The 17,007-nt window shown below is 33.0% G+C and overlaps 1 protein-coding gene across 1 annotated transcript; it reads left to right on the forward strand.

Moving 5' to 3' along the window:
• Nucleotides 1-1,532: 1,532 nt before the first annotated feature.
• On the forward strand, nucleotides 1,533-15,298 carry LOC113079042 (gamma-2-syntrophin-like; the record flags this gene model as incomplete). The annotated part of the gene is made up of 5 exons (XM_026251225.1): nucleotides 1,533-1,604; nucleotides 2,497-2,706; nucleotides 11,855-11,947; nucleotides 14,112-14,222; nucleotides 14,302-15,298. Coding segments are annotated over 5 exons (618 nt in total), but the record flags the coding sequence as incomplete, so codon positions are not given.
• Nucleotides 15,299-17,007: the final 1,709 nt, after the last annotated feature.

Consider the following 17,007-nt stretch of genomic DNA (forward strand, 5'->3'; position numbering starts at 1 on the left):
ACTGAAAACCTTCGCTTTACGTCTCAATAAGTCAGGCTCTGATTGGTTCTCTTCTCTCATGCAGTCTGTTCTGTTTTGCCGGTTCTTTTGCTCATTCCTCGCATCTCTCCCGTCTGCTGATTTGATTTTCGTCACAGTCTATTTTCGTCTCGTCCTTTATTCGTTGACGATAATGTCAATCAATTTAGTCATAGTTTTAGTCTCCATCAGTGCCTTCTATTTTAGTTTTCGTTTCGTTTTCGTCGGCAAAAATATATTCGTGACGAAAATAATGACGAAAATATTTAGTCAACGAAATTAACACTGCTCTGCTGCATCCATTCTCATCATATATAATCAATCTATTAGTTTCTAATGGACTGCGGTGAGGAGAAGCCATTACCGCCGAGTCCTCGTACAAATGCGTTATTGGTGACAAATGTTTTATCTTTGCCATTAAGCCTGAAGACACAGGTTTCATCAGTTTTGAAATACAGCCCTGCACTTTGTGTTGGCACTGTTCTGTCTGTTATTCCTAATGCAGTGCGATATTTAGCTCGACTCCAGCGCCGTCCTCTACGTGACTCCGTTACGACTGCATTCATGTTACTGTAAGTGGTTTTGACCAAAATAATGCTGTGCTGACATTTCTTACCATTGCATTAAATGTGCATTACTGCATTAATAAAGAGAGAAATCGGAGGAAACATAGCATTTAACATGCCTTAAAGCCTAGAGAGACATTCAGCAGATTCATTAGCATCTCATTATGTTTCAGATTTACGTCTGTGCTGCTTTAGAGAGAACTGACTGTTAAATAAGCCTTACGTCTCTGTAGGTCACGACGAGGTAATTACTGCAAACGTTTTCATTTTTAATGGAAATGGGAGCGTTGAAATCTATTTCTGAAGGCAAGAAATAAAACAAATGACCATTGCAACTAGTGAATTCATGAATTAGTAGAATCCGCCCTCACTGATTGTGCTTTACGAGCTGTAGGTGAGTTTGTTTCTTCATCAGGTTTGGAGAAATGCAGCATTGCATCAGTGTCTCATCAATGGATGCACTGCAGTGAATGGGTGCCGTCGGAATGATAGATAATGATAGAGTCTGATAAAAACATCACAATAATCCACAGCACTCCAGTCTTTCAGTTAACATCTGGAGAAGAGAAAAAAAATGAAACAAATCCAGCATTTAGACGTTTTAACTACGTTTTTAACACTTCCTCCAGTGAAAAAGTGTTCTGGTCTGAATCAGGAGAGAAATCTGCACAGATCAAGCAGCGTTTAAACAGCTCTACACAAATATGTGGCTGTTTTTTAATTCGAGTCTGACGGCACCCATTCACTGCAGAGCATCCATTGATGAGACACTGATGCAATGCTACATTTCTCCAAACCTGATGAAGAAACAAACTCATCCTGATCTCGTATGGCCTGAGAGTGAGAACATTTTCAGCACTTTTTCTTTTTTGGGTGAACTGTTCCTTTAACCTCAGGTTTCTTCATGGATGTGTGACAGTGAGATTTCTTTCTGTGTTTCTGAATCAGATCTTGGCATCAGACTGGGCTCAAGCAGAGGCTAGTTTTCACCTCTGTGAGGTTCTCTTTAAGGTTCATAAGGTACGGCTTTTATCACTAGATGCTCATTATTACTCTGGATTTATTTGGTTTGTTATTTGAAATCAACATGAAATCAAAAATCCTGTTCTTGGTTTTACTGATTCATCAGTGCACGTTATTCAAAAGAAATGAAATATGTGTTTACATAATATATATATATATTTTTTTTTAAAATAAATATTAAAATGCATTTATCTATTTGTTTTAATGAAAAAAAAATGAAAAAAATGTGTAAAAAATATATGTGTATTTGATAATATTTTCAGCTTAACAATATATATATATATATATATATATTTTTTATTGATGGCCAATGATAAATAATAATAATAATAAATACACATTTTATATATATATATATATATATAGAAGTCTGGACTTGGATTTCTTTTTGAAGAATTGAATACTTTTATTCAGCAAGGATGCATTAAATTGATAAAATTGTCAATAAAGACATATGTAAAGTCACAACATATTTCCCTTTCACATAAACACTGTTCTTTTGAGCTTTATATTCATCTGTGAATCCTGAAAAATAAAACGTATCACAGTTTTCACAAAAATCTGAAGCAGCACAACTGTGTTCAACACTGATAATAATGAGAAATGTTTCTTGAGCAGTGAATCCTCATATTATTCTGATTTCTGAAGATCATGTGACACTGAAGACTGGAGGAATGATGCTGAAAATACAGCGGAGCATCACAGAAATAAATAGCTTCTTAAAATATATGTAATTAGTGAATTGTAGGAATAGTTCACAATATTGCAGTTTTTACTGTATTTTGATAACATTAATGCAGCCTTGTTGAACAGAAGTCTTTCCGACACTCTATTGGTGTTTATAGTAATACAGGAAGCATATAAACTGTGTTTGTCTGACTGTGTCCAGCTGTGGATAGCTGAAGACTGCTGGATCCAGAGCAGGCTGTATGTGGGGCTCCAGCAGGACGGTGAGCTGCGGGACAGTGAACTCTTCTGCTTCAGTGTGCTGGTGGGTCACGGACAGAGCTTCTGCTTCAGCGTGGAGCTGGGCTCAGAGCTGGTGCTGTGGGAGAAAGCCTTCCAGAGAGCTGTCTTCATGGAGGTGCAGAGAGTCCGGGTGAGCACTAACCTGGGCTTTTAATAGGCTTTCATTGCTTTATTCTTTTGATAATGTTCTCAACAGTTTTGCATTTGCTCAGTCAATATTTTTGTCAAATAAACACTACTATTCAAAATGTATTTGTGACTTTTTCCTCACAGTTCGGACTTTTTTATGTCATCATTTATTATTATTATTATTTAAATATATATAGTTTATATCTTATGTTTTGACTTTTTTTCTCATAATTGCGTGTTTATATCTTATATTTTGAAGATTGTTTTTCTCTGAATTGCATGTTTAATATTTCATTTAGGACTTTTTGTCTCAGAATTACGAATTTATGTCTTATATTTGTAACTTTTTTTTTCAGAATTGCACATTTATGTCACAATTAGTCCTTGTGGACTTTATTTTCCAGAATTGATAGTTAATATCTATTTTTTTCTCAGAATTGCATGGTTATATCTTCTGTTTGTAACTATCTTTCTCATAATTGCATATTTATATCTTTAATTTGGTACTTTTTCAGAATTGTGAGTTTATATCTCAAATTTTAATAGTTTTTTTTTTTTTCTCAGAATTGAGTTTGTCTTAAATTTTAGATTTTTTTTTTACATAATTGCGAATGTATTTCTCAAATTTTTAATTTATTTTTTATTTTTTATTTATTTAAAAAAAATACATAATTGCAAATTTATTTCTCAAATTTTTAATTTATTTTAAATTTTTAATTAATTTATTTTTTATATAATTGCGAATTTATTTCTCAAATTTTTAATTCATTTTAAATTTTTTATTTATTTTATTTTTTTACATAATTGCGAATTTATGTCTCAAATTTTGGATTTTTATTTTTTGCATGTTTATGTCTTGCATTTTAGTTTTCTCAGAATCGTGAGTTTATATCTTACATTCTTGACTTTTTACTGAATTGTGAGATGTGAAATGTGAAAAATAAATAAACATAAATCACATCTGTGAGGAACAGTCACAATTACTTTTTAAATTGTATTTTCCTTCCAGAAACAAGCTTCAATAGAAATCAATAAAATGGCATTTAAGGGGTTTCATTGCTTTATTCTTATTACTATAATACAATAATGAAAACCATCTTGTTCTGACGATATCAAGTAGCAATATTTTCATTATTTAACAGAATTATCATCTGTTTTTCAGTTATGCATTACAGTAATAAATAATAATAAGTCAATGCGGTGCACTTTTTGCATTTCGGCAACAAGAATGAGGCTTTTAATTTATAATATATATATATATATATATATATATATATATATATATATATATATATATATATATATATATATATATATATATCTGTCAATCAGCATCAAAATGCCACTTAAAGAGACGAAGCACAGAGAACGTGGGATATGACAAGTGAAGCATTGTCTATAATGAAGTATATGCTAACATAAGTTCATGGGATGAAGGGGATTTAAGTCAAGACGTGCGTTACTCACATTTAAGTCGTCTTAAATGCCACCCAGGGTCAAACGGAGAGCGTCACATTGCTCGTTTCTCCAAGTGTGCATTGCTACAGCATATTTATTTACGGCTCATGAGCATTAAGTAGGTTTAGCGCTCTGCCAGTGGCTCTTCAGCGTTGATTCGCTCATACTTTAGCTTAGAGGAGCAGATGAATGGCTCTCTGGAAAAAATCATATTCCGTGCAAGAAATCAAAATCCTCATCTAACACAGCACTGATGTTTTATTCGAGGCTAATTGAATGTGTAAAGGCCTAATAGACCCTCGTGACGTGCTGCCAAGTCATGACAGGGAAATTTACTAGATGTGTCCGTTTGCTCTTTATTTCAAGGGCGATTTTCAGATGGTGTCTTTGAAGGGCACGTCATGAACGAGACGGTCTCTGACGGATTTCTTTGTGTGCTGTGCTCACTTTATAACATGACGCACGCTTTCAAATGAAATTCGCTGCAGAATTACAGCTCGTGATGGGATGGGATGAGTTTGACCTTTGTAGGATGATGGAACAATATTGAAAATAAAGAAAATAAAAGAAACGGGGATTGTGATATTTTTTTTTTTTTTTTTTTTGCAATATGCAGTATATTGAATTTATCTTGCTAGCATGATTAGGGTGATTTTGTTGAAGAGTGTATGTGCATAGAAATTAAAAATAGCTTTAAAAAAGGCAGATAAATGGACTTTTTACTTTTTAAATATGAACCGTCCTTTAAGGGCTGAACAATTTGGGAAAAAAAACTACTATTATACTTTTAATTCATATTTTGCTTTTATTTGTATTTTCCATTTTCTTTTTCATTTCAAAGTTTTTATTGTGTTTTTTATATTTTTTGTAGATTTTTAAATGTCTCTATTTTTTATTTTATTTTATTTTATGTTATTTATTTTATTACATATGTTTAAACTAAAATAAAATGATATACAGTATGTAATTTATTATTATATATATATATATATTTTTTAAATGTGTTATTCTATTTTAGTGACCACATTTATTTCATTTCAAGTACTAAAAATTTATTTTTTTTTTCATGGCTTTAATTTTAGTTAACTACAATAACCTGGGATCGAGCTTTTATTTTGGCGGTTTGATAAATGTAAATGATTTTTGTAAAGGATGTAAATAACTGCATTGTGTCCATTTACACACTACAGCTCTTGATTTGTTTTTTCAGTGTCTCAGAGCGGCTCGATTCACAGTAAATCAACTGAGATGTTGAAACTTTCACATTGCCATATTGCAATATGAATTAAATTTTCATATATTGTGCAGCCCTAATTTTTAGTTATTTTGAGGGCTGATTGTTCTAATTAAATCTGTTAAACTGTAGCAAATGATTTAAATAGCCACTTTCACACATGAAACCTTTTATATAAATATAAAATGATGCTGAAAGACTTCTCTGGGAAGGATAGCTTGTCTTGCGCTGCACCATTTTTTTATTTTATTATTATGCACTAGTAATATATTGTCTACATGTCTTCTGTAGGTCTTTTATTTTTATTTTATGACATTTATTTCCACCACTAGCTAAATGAAGGTAATAGGTTTCTTGTGAAGTGCTTTCAGACTCTTTGAAACACTGGCTGATTGCAATTCTGGGTAAATTGTTCATGAATCCATCCTTATGTAAGCTCTTTCATTGATATGAATGCAACAGCTTGTGACATGGTTTATAAAGAAGAATTTCATGAATTTGTTCCATTTTTATAGCTAATAATTGTAATAGAGGATATAAATCCAGACTTATTAAGGCCATCTGTAACTTTTTCCACGAATCTCTTCTCATCAAGTATACTGGATTTTATCTCTGGGCTGTAGCACATGTCTATTCAAGGACTTTGGTGCATTTTCCCCCGTTTGCCGAAAGGCAGAGGGTCTGAAAGCAGCTCTGAGCTCATGAGCTGTATTACTGACTACCCTTAACCAGACATTTATAAATAATACAAAGGAACGAAGCTGTCAGAGACGATTTAAATCACTGCAGTGCACCCATACAGAAAGGGCAACGTGCAGAGCTCCCAGATTCAGTCTGAAACACGCAGCAAACGCAGCGCTGATTATCTGCCACCGTCCGTCCAGAACGCTCACCGTACGCCTCAGAAGCACTTCAGCTCTGCTCTGTGCTCAGTACGGACTGGAACGCCACAGCGGGACGGGTTTATGAGGCAGCGTGAAGGATTGTGTAATGGTTTTATAAGACGGGTTCATGTGAGGAAGTCTGTGGGAGTTCAGGATCACGAGTCCTCGGGGCTCAGGACGCTGAGATCTGGTTCAGATGAAGAGACTGTCAGATCTGAACCAAACCAAACCAAACCAATCCACATCTGATGTGAATGAAGACTGTAGTGATCTGAAAGAGCTTAAGAAAGGAGGATGGATGGATGGATGGACGGATGGATGGAAGGACGGTTGGGTGGATGGATGGATGGATGGATGGATGGATGGATGGATGGATGCATGGATGGATAGAAGGATGGACGGATGAATGGAAGGATGGATGGATGGATAGAAGGATGGACGAATGGATGGACGGATGGATGGAAGGATGGGTGGATGGATGGACGGATGGATGGATGGAAGGACAGATGGATGGATGGATGGATGGAAGGATGGATGGATGGATAGAAGGATGGACGAATGGATGGAAGGATTGATTGATTGATTGATTGATTGATTGATTGATTGATTGAAGGATGGATGGACGGATGGATGGACGGATGGATGGATGGATGGATGGAAGGATTGGTGGATGGATGGATGGATGGATAGAAGGATGGAAGGATGGATGGATGGATGGATGGACAGACGGATGGATGGATGGATGATTTTATTTTATAAATAAAATGATATATTTTATGCATAATTATTGTTTCTTGTTCATATTAGATTTACTTGATTAAACATGTCTATTTTTAGTATATGTATCTGTAGTGGGGTGCCAAAGTTTGGGAAACTCTTGCAGAGTCTGTGAAAACTTGAATAATTTTAACAAAATAAGAGAGATCATACTAAATGCATGTTATTTTTTTTTATTAGTACTGTCCTTGAGTAAAATATTTTACATGAAAGATATTAACATTTATTCCACAAGACAAACAAAGAGCTGGAATTATTAATATAACCCCATTCAAAAGTTTGTGAACCCTTGGTTCCTAGTACTGTGTTCTGTTACCTGATGATCCTCGACTGTCTTTCTGTTTTGTGATGGTTGTGCATGAGTCCCTTGTTTGTTCTGAACAGTTAAACTGAGAACTGTTCTTCAGATTCTTCAGGCTTCAGGCTTTTTTTTATATATATATATTTTTGCATATTTGAACCCTTTCCAGAAGTGTCTGTATGATTTTCACAGTGAGGACAACTGAGGCACTCAAACACAACTATTATAAAATGTTCAAGAAGGAAACAAGATGCATTAAGAGCATTAAGAACAGAATGAAGATGGCCACATTTTTCTTTTGTTGAAATGTCTTTTTTTTTTCTTTTTTACCTCTCCCCTTCGTAAGCAACAGAAGATACTTGCATGTTTCCAGGAACACAAATGAAGTACAATTTACCTTGATCTCCAAATTCCAAAAGTTTTCACCCCCCCGCTCTTCATGCATCGTGTTTCGTTATGTGTGTGTGTATGCATGTACACACACACACACACACACACACACACACACACACACACACACACACAAACATACAGTATGATGTAAAGGCTTTTATATTACCTGTAAATATTAAAATAAATATGGAAGAAAACATTTCCATAATTAATGTTGCACATTTGTTCAGACCCTAGTGTTGCATCTCTGAACAAAAACGACTAATTAAGATGAAAGTCACATTCACTAAGTATAGTTGCAGACTCAGTGATTTGTGTCGCGTTCCTCCGCTGTTGATGTTATTATCTTTCATCAGTTATTCTGTGATTGTCCAGCTCTGGTTTAGGACGCAGTGATTGACGGCGCTGAGAGATGCATGAGTGTTTTAAAGAGCGGCGTTATGCTAACATGAGCTCCAAAAGCACATAGGTTCATTCTGCGTTTGTCAGCACGATCTCAGACTATCTGCAGAGCGGTTTTAGGCTTCTTCAACACATCAGGAATGAACAAATATCTGCTGAAATTAGATGTTGTCCTTAGGGATGCAACTAAAGGTGACAGAGAATTTCAATTAGTGCTTGATTAGTAGTTTGTTCTGTAGCCAGCTAGATTTTGTCTTGTGACAGAACCAACTTTTAGATAAGCATACAAACAGACGATTGGCTAATGCATTGCAAACACATAACAGAAATGTGTGTATTTTATGCAGTTGCATGCATGTTTGTGTTCACATACTTGTATAGAATTTGAGTACATTTTCTTGAGATGCAGTTAAAATGAAAAACAGCAAACCATAAAAATTAATGAGCCTTTGTTTGTCCAGATGTTGTAGTCATGCATCCGTTGCAATTCATTAAGATCAGCAAACACAACAAGGGCTTAACATGATTTAATTTTCAGACAGAAAAGATCTTGACTATTTTTAGAGTTACCAGTTCAGTGTGGATTATAAAACCAGTTTAATTCAGCGATCAGCAGCTCAGCTGGAATATCTGTGCCATTAAAACAGACGAGTTAAATGAAATAGTTAACTTACACTGAAACCATAAAAGAACTTGAAACTAAATATTAAGAAGTCGTACATTTATTTTAACTTGATATTAAAATGGTACTAAAACTTAATGCATAAAATTGAGCCTGCACAGGTAGTGTTTATGTTCACAGTATATTTATATCTCCATAAAATGCTGCATAAATTAAATATATATAATTAATATATTGTCCAGATGTTTTGGAGATGAATTTGTTGCAATTAAAAATAAAGCCTCATATATTTCATGATACAAAAGTATAATTTTTTTTTAATTAGTATTTTTTTTGCATTTATTATTAGTAGTATTTTATTTATTTTTTATTTATGATTTTTTAATGTAAAATTTTTTGTGATTTTTTTTTTTATGTATATTTTTGTCTGATATTTTATGTTGTGATATTTATTGACTGGAATGGATACTAAAATGGTAATGGTAACTAAACCTGAAATAAACATTTATAAAAACTATGTATACATAAAAAAAATCAAAACAACAAAACACAATTTTTATCTAAAATAAAATATAGAATTAACATTTATTCAAAATATGAATAAATGAATGTATTCGGGTTGACCTTAGCTTTAATTCCATTGCCCTTTCTTCAAAGATTTTCTTCAAACTGCATGACAGTAGTTTACCTGAGACAGTAGTTTGCATGTTAAACCTTTCAGCAATGTACTTGTGTTACATTATGAATTAAAGTCAAATGCATTTCAAAATGCAATGATGCATAAAATAAAGTTAGCATAGATAGAAGTGTTTGGGTTTGCACTTACATAGAGCATGTTTAATAACAAAACAAATTGTATAAAAATATTTAGCAATTCATTAGATCGACTAAAACAATACACATAATAATTTTTGTTTATTTTTGGGGGGGCAGCCTTGTGTTTTTAGATTCAGAGGGGTTTTGTATGACGAACAGTGTAGTGTTACATGTTTGACCGTTTATGTAGCGTCTGCATGTGGTCTCAAAGAGTGCAGAGAAGAAATGAGGCACATTTGCAGCGTGCTGGGACTTTCTCTTCACTCAGTGTGACAAGGAAATCCTCGACAAACCTCGCTCTATGTTTTTCCCATCCCTCAGGAGAAGCTCTCCAATTAGCAGTGTGTATTCAGTGCTTTACATGTGACAGGCGCCGTTTACGCCAGGAGACAGTAAGCACTGAAAATCTGCTTCGCTGGCGTTAGCTTTCCTCTGACAGCTGGATTTCGTGCACTGCTTATAATGCGACGGCACATCTGTGCAGAGAGTAAACACTCCATGCTTTCTGTGTTCTATAAGAGTCTCAACTAAAACTAAAGCTGAAATATAAAGAAACACTGAACAAAATTATAATTACTTTTGTTTTAGCCGCCATTTTTCATGAGCTGAACTATTGAAATATTTTTTCTACGTACACAAAAGGGCTATTTCTCTGAAATATTGTTCACAAATCTGTCTAAAGCTATGTTGGTGAGCAATTCTCTTTTGCTGAGACAATCCATCCACCTCACAGGTGTGGCATATCAAGACCTGATCATACAGCATGATTAATGCACAGGTGTGTCTTTATTTACAATAAAAGACCACACTAAAATGTGCAGTTTTATCACACAGCACAATGCCACAGATGTCTCAAGTTTTGAGGGAGCGTGCAATTGTCATGCTGACTTCAGGAAGTCCACCAGAGCCTTCGCCCGTGAATTGAATGTGCATTTCTCCATCATGAGCCATCTCCATTTTATCATTATTATTTTTCTGACTTGATACTAAAATGGTACTGAAATAAAAAAGAAATGGGAGATGGGAGAGATTAATGCAGAGAGAAATGCTGGCCGGACAGCTGTGAATAATTCCCCTGCTCCTTCTATATCAGTCAGAGCTGTGTGGACGAACTTTAATCGTTTCTTCTCCTGCTCAACAGATTGCATGATGATGGTGCAGAATCCTAATGTCGCTGCTCTCCTCTTCATGCCTAATTGATTTCAAGAGCCACTTACTGTAATACTGTTAACATTACTGTTGCATTTCATGCATATTTAACTACAAATGTTTCCTCTTTTGAGGATTCGATTTGGAAAGCAAAGCAGACGGCTGCGTTTCTCAGATCCGCTCATACTATTAACTACTTTTGCACTTTTATTTAGAGCGTGCATTTTTATAACTTAGTATTAAGTTGTTGTAAATAAGCTTATCAGTAGTCATTCAGTTTCAGCATAAATGTGTTCTGTAATTATCAATAATAATCAGTATTGCACTCACATTTGACAATGATGCTTACAGTGATTTAATTTGAAATAAAAATATTTAAATTATTTTTCATAATGATTATATTTGTATGCAGGTATGTTTTTTATGTTTTACATTTATTAATTAATTAATTTATTTATTGCTTTAATGCAAATATTTAAGCAATTAATTGCTAATTAAATTTACATTACAAAAAACTTATTTCATTTTTACTTGCATTTTTATTTAATTTTAATTGTCTATGCATTTGTATATATATATATATATATATATATATATATATATATATATATATATATATATATATATATTAAATGTTCTTACTTATTTACTGTACCTATAAAAATAGGCATGGCCTGCAGAAGTGTTTTTAATGTACGCATTTAATTAGTTAATTGGGTTTAATTGAATTTATTAGGGCTTGAGCACTGTGAACCCTCTTGGAATTGTTCTGTTTATTATTATTATTATTATTATTATTATTATTATTATTATCAGTATTATTAGGGCCCGGAAACCATACATACAGTACATTAGTATAAGAGTACCATAGTATCAAATGGCACTGAGGATTATTGGACTGGATATTGATTTTTCTTCAGAAAATGTATTGAAAGACATAGTTTCTCTGTCTAAGTGCAGTGTGTCCATCCGTTTTCATCCCAGGAATATAAAGCATGTGAGTTCAGGAGTGTTGATTGCGCGGGGATTTAAATATGAATGTCGGTCTGTTGTTTTTAAAGTGTTTACAGCAAGCAATGTTCTGCTGTAAATATTCCTGTTGTTCTTCTGTAGTCGAAGAGCTACATGTGCAGCAGTCAAGGGAAGATCCTGTGCTTCACACTTGACTTTGAGTCGGGCTTCTCCTGCTCCGACAGCTTCTCAAAGGTAAGGAAATCAAACTGTGGCTCTGTGTTTGCTGCTTATTGGCCTTGTGAGCAGAAACTCGCAGTGAACTCAGAATGAACCGTCTTTATATTGTGCTCAGTATTTCAGCTGATTCACTTCTGCTCGTTTCGAAGCTGATCTGCTCTAATTAGTAAAACACTATTGAATCATTCCTGCTAGCAGTACCACCAGATTAAGAAGTCTTCCCATCTTGTTTTAAATTATTTATTTATTTATTTATTGGTACATTGGTTTTGATTTTAATTAACCATTCGTTTTATTTATATAACCATTTTCATCTATTTAATAAATATCCAGTTTATTAGGAATTATTCCCATTTTGTTTATCCAGACATCCATGTTATTTATTTATTTATTTATCAAAATAAGTGGAAGTCTTTTCCATTTTATTTAATTTTTTATCCATCCATCCTTTTTTTTGCATTTATATTTATTCATTTTTATTTTCATTTTTATTTATTTTATAATGAAGTATCAAATGCTATCAATATCAAACTGTTTAAAATAAAATAAAAATTATTATGAGTATTGTCTTAATGGGTGATCAAATAGTAGGGTTTTTTTCCCATCCATGTTTACCTGTTTTTGTTTATTTTATTCGCTATCAAAATATTCCATTTATTTTCTATTGAAGTATCAAATGCTATCAATATCAAACTGTTTAAAATAAAAAAAAATATTCTTATGAATATTGTTTTAATAGTTCATCAATTAGTATTTTTTTCCCATCCATGTTTGCTTGTTTGTTTATTTGTTTATTTTATTCTCTATTAAAATATCTGAATGTTATCAGAACGTTCCAAACAAAACATATTTTCTTGTGCATTTTCTTGTGTTGAAAATGAAAGTCATTAATGTTTTTCCATCCAATCTTTTTGTTTTATTCATTTATATTAAATCAAATAGTATCAAAACAAATGCTTCAGTATTGATACAGCGGCAAATGCCGTGATGCAGGATTGAAAAAGAAACAGAGAACAGAAAAGAGCATGTTAAGCTTAAATGGAGTTAGAAAATGAATTATTATTATTAATATCATTATTGAGTTTACAGGGTATGGTGGTTTTGCTGTTGTAAACACTAATGTTGTTGTAGAAAAACGTATTTGTGTCTTATTTTAACATATAATTCTATTCTAATCCTGTTCTGAATTAATTTATTTTTTGAATGTTAATGATAATAAAATCAGGACTGATAAGAATAACCCGAAGGATGAGAAAATCAGAATAAGTCTGTTTTAACAGTGTTGTGATGGTTATGTTTAAGGCACTGTAATAACATTTGTAGACAAATACTGTGATAACAATAGTTCAAAGTATGATTGTTTATTTTTTTATTTTTTATTTTTTGTCAGATAACATAAAAAAGACAAGACACATCGACATGCTTTAACAGCAAGAACGAAAGAGAACAAGCATCTTTGTTTATATTGATTTGTGTAGAACGACTTAAAAATTAAAAATATATATATATCAAATGTAAATTAATCAGATTTCTAGGTTTCTAGATTTAAAATCTAGAATTTAATTAAAAGAGACAGTGCTGAATATTTATATATAAAATGTATATTTATATATATTTAATTTTTTAATAATCGCAGGTTTCATTCATACTCAGAGCTAGAGGGCGCTCTAGCGCAGAAAATCCAAAACAGATTTAATAACTTGTGACATTCAGGAAGTCGTCTAATGTGGACAGAAACTGAATCAAAATCAGAAACATTTTTACTGCACAAAAACATGAAGACAATAAACACACAATTCTGAAAACATATGGTTTGTGTGTGTTTTTCTCCACATGATAAATTATCGAACTATATGGAAAATGCAGTACTGATTGAAATATCAATTAATACAGAAACTATATATTTCCTATATATCCACACCACTCCAGTCCAACAGTTAATGTCTTGAGAAGTCGTGTACTGAATTCGATCCTCAAGTATCGCTGTTTTAGCACATTAAGCTTTTTAAAAGCTTTGTTTTTGAACAAAGCACTGACTGCATTTCTTTATACTTGAGTCCAAGTTCACAACAAAGCACTTTCAAATGCTTAATTGTAAATGTGAATGACCACTTTAATTCTCAAGTGCACAGATTTTGCATGCTTTACATATTTTTTTTTTTTACCCGTTTTTCCACAGAAAACCATCTGGAAATACAAATTCTCCCAGCTGAAGGGTTCATCGGATGACGGCAAGACACGGGTGAAGCTCCTGTTCCAGAATTCAGAGAATAAACAGATCGAAATGAAGGTCAGATTGAGTTTACACGAGAATATTAGGATGAAATGTCAAGTGAGAGACATTTTCCTGATGGCTTCTTTTCTTCCAGGAGCTGGAGTTTGCGAATCTGACGGCTGTGCTTCATTGCATTCACTCGTTCATCGCTGCTAAAGTGGCCACGGTGGATCCCGTCTTCGTCAACAGTCAAAGTCTGACGCAGAAGTACATGTGCAGCAGCTAGAAACATCACACAGTCGCGCCTGGTTCTCTGATTTTATGCACAATATATCTACTTCTTCTTATTTTTGTACGAATCTTCTAAATTCAGAGCGACGTTTAAGGAGCACTTAGATGATATTTTGACATGCCTTGAGTTATGATTTCTTTCCTACCTACTAATACGATCGATCATGTGCTTAAACTGATGATGTAGCAGAGCAGATCTGCCCTACAAAGCAAAAAGGCAGTAACTACGCAGAGTGCAGAACTGAGAGAAATGACTTAAAAGTTATCATGTCATCCAGCCTAAGTAGTTACTGTACAAACAACTACCATTTTTCTCCAAAACGACACACATTTCATATAAGATGTAACAAAGGATGCCTTGAATGTCATGAAAATGACAATAACTAATTTTTGACCAAAAACGCAGTTACTGCCTTTTTGCTTTGTAGGGCAGAGATGTTGATGCATGAACTGCATTTGACAATTTTCAGAGCGAAACGGGTGAAACGGAGACTTCCAGCTGTAAAATCAACCACACTAAGATGACTTTGTGTTCTTTTGCCCTTTGTTTTCTATCCAGCGACTCAAACCTTTTCATTTAGAACAAAGAGTAATAACAGCAAGACATATATATATGATTTTGATTTATGATAAAGTCAGTTCTAACGTTTTTCTCCTTTTGAATTAAAGTGCTACCATGTCACACTGATTTGACACGTGTTATAATGAAGTAGTCATTTCATTAACAGTGAATAGACAGTCGTGCAGCTACTGTCCTCCAAAACTGATCTTTTCTAAAAAGCAAGGTCCCTAAACTATTGTATTATTTGGTTTGATGTTATTCCAGTTCTTTTTCTAAATAAAGGAATGATTAGTTCACCGCTGACGGAATACGACTTGATTCTTGTGTGGGTTCAGATGCAAGAGAGAAAAAAATAATAATGTGTAAAAATGCATATATCTGATTATGGTTCATTAATCCTATTTAATTTTGTATATTTATTTATTTATGTATTCATTGATTTATTTTAATAATTAATTTTACATAGTCCCCCAAATAGCTTATTTTTTCTATTATCATTATCATTATTATTATTTATTAATTACATTTATATTTACAATATATTGTTATTATATTTGTCCCATTGTCATTCCCAAATGGAAAACAATATTACTTTACCCTAAACCGGTAATAAAACTTTTAATAATTAATAAACCCTAAACCAGTAAAATAAATCAGAATGTTTTATATTTCTAATTTTATATAATCCCTCAATTATCACATTTATTTATTTATTTATTCAATTATTATTATTATTATTATTATTTTACAGTGTGTTTTTGCAAGAGTCAAATTAATCCTAAACCTAAATTAATCCTAAATTAATCCAGTAACATATTAAAATCATTTGAAGGCAAAATAACATGTTCATTTCAATTAATGAATTAAAAATTAAATTAAAAGTTATTATTTTTATACATGCAATCAATCTTCACAGAACATGAGGCATAATTACAATTATGCCAAATAATACACTGTAATGAATTATTGATTGTAGTCTTTATTTTATTTGCTTAATTTTATTTTATTGATCTACTTCAAATGTTGACACACATATATTATGCAAACAAATTATTATTGCATATGCGATTAATCACGATTAATCATATGTTTTTTTTTTTTTTTTAAGTTACATTTGTTAAGTGGTTTTATTTTTATTTATTTATTTAAAACAAGTATAGGCCTAATTAAACATGCAAGGTTCTATACACTTTTTTTTTTTTTTTTTTTTTTTAATATTTGTAGCACTTGAACATGCATTTACACTGCACTACCAAATAGCATAAATCATTTTACGAGATTTAAATATAGAAATTGGAATATAGAAATTTGAAATGACAGAAAACAATAGAATGATATTTTTTAAATATGAAATTAAAATTACTAATAAGTGGTGTCAAGTGAGTAGCTGAGTCATTTATTCAGTCTATTCTTTCTAAACGACTGATTCATTCAGGAACGAAGTAAGAAATTGCTTTTAAGAATGGATCAGTGAATCACTGACTCACCCGATTTGTTCAAAACACAAAATTCATTCAGTAAGGAAACATGTGTGTGTTGCTGCAGAGATGCACTCATATTGTGACATACAAGCCAATCTGAAGCGCTGGACTCGAATACTAAAACAGCATCTCTGTGCACTACTGAGAACCAGAGAAGCGGATCAATGCTGAGTCGAACTCCAGAGATGGCGGAAGAAACATTTAGAGTGAAAGTCTTGATTGATTCAGCCAGCAGTGCTGTACTGTGGGTGAAACACGTCATTGTTCAATTACTGCCCCGTCTAGGGCACTTGAATTCACGAGCTTCACGAGCCGTGGCCTTGCGTCAGATGAGATGCTGCTTCTGTTTCTGTCGAGTATCATTGACGCCAGTCGCTCACAGTTTCACTCTGAAGTGCAGGAACATCAGACCCGTGAGATGGCAATATTTACACATCATTAAGGTGTTTTCTGGGCACTAATTAGTGGTGTTTACTAAGCCAAGCATCAGTGACAGTGTTGCTCTTAAGATGTGGTCACTTCGCAA

Source organism: Carassius auratus, unplaced genomic scaffold (assembly GCF_003368295.1).
Source record: "Carassius auratus strain Wakin unplaced genomic scaffold, ASM336829v1 scaf_tig00027103, whole genome shotgun sequence".
Taxonomy (NCBI): domain Eukaryota; kingdom Metazoa; phylum Chordata; class Actinopteri; order Cypriniformes; family Cyprinidae; genus Carassius; species Carassius auratus.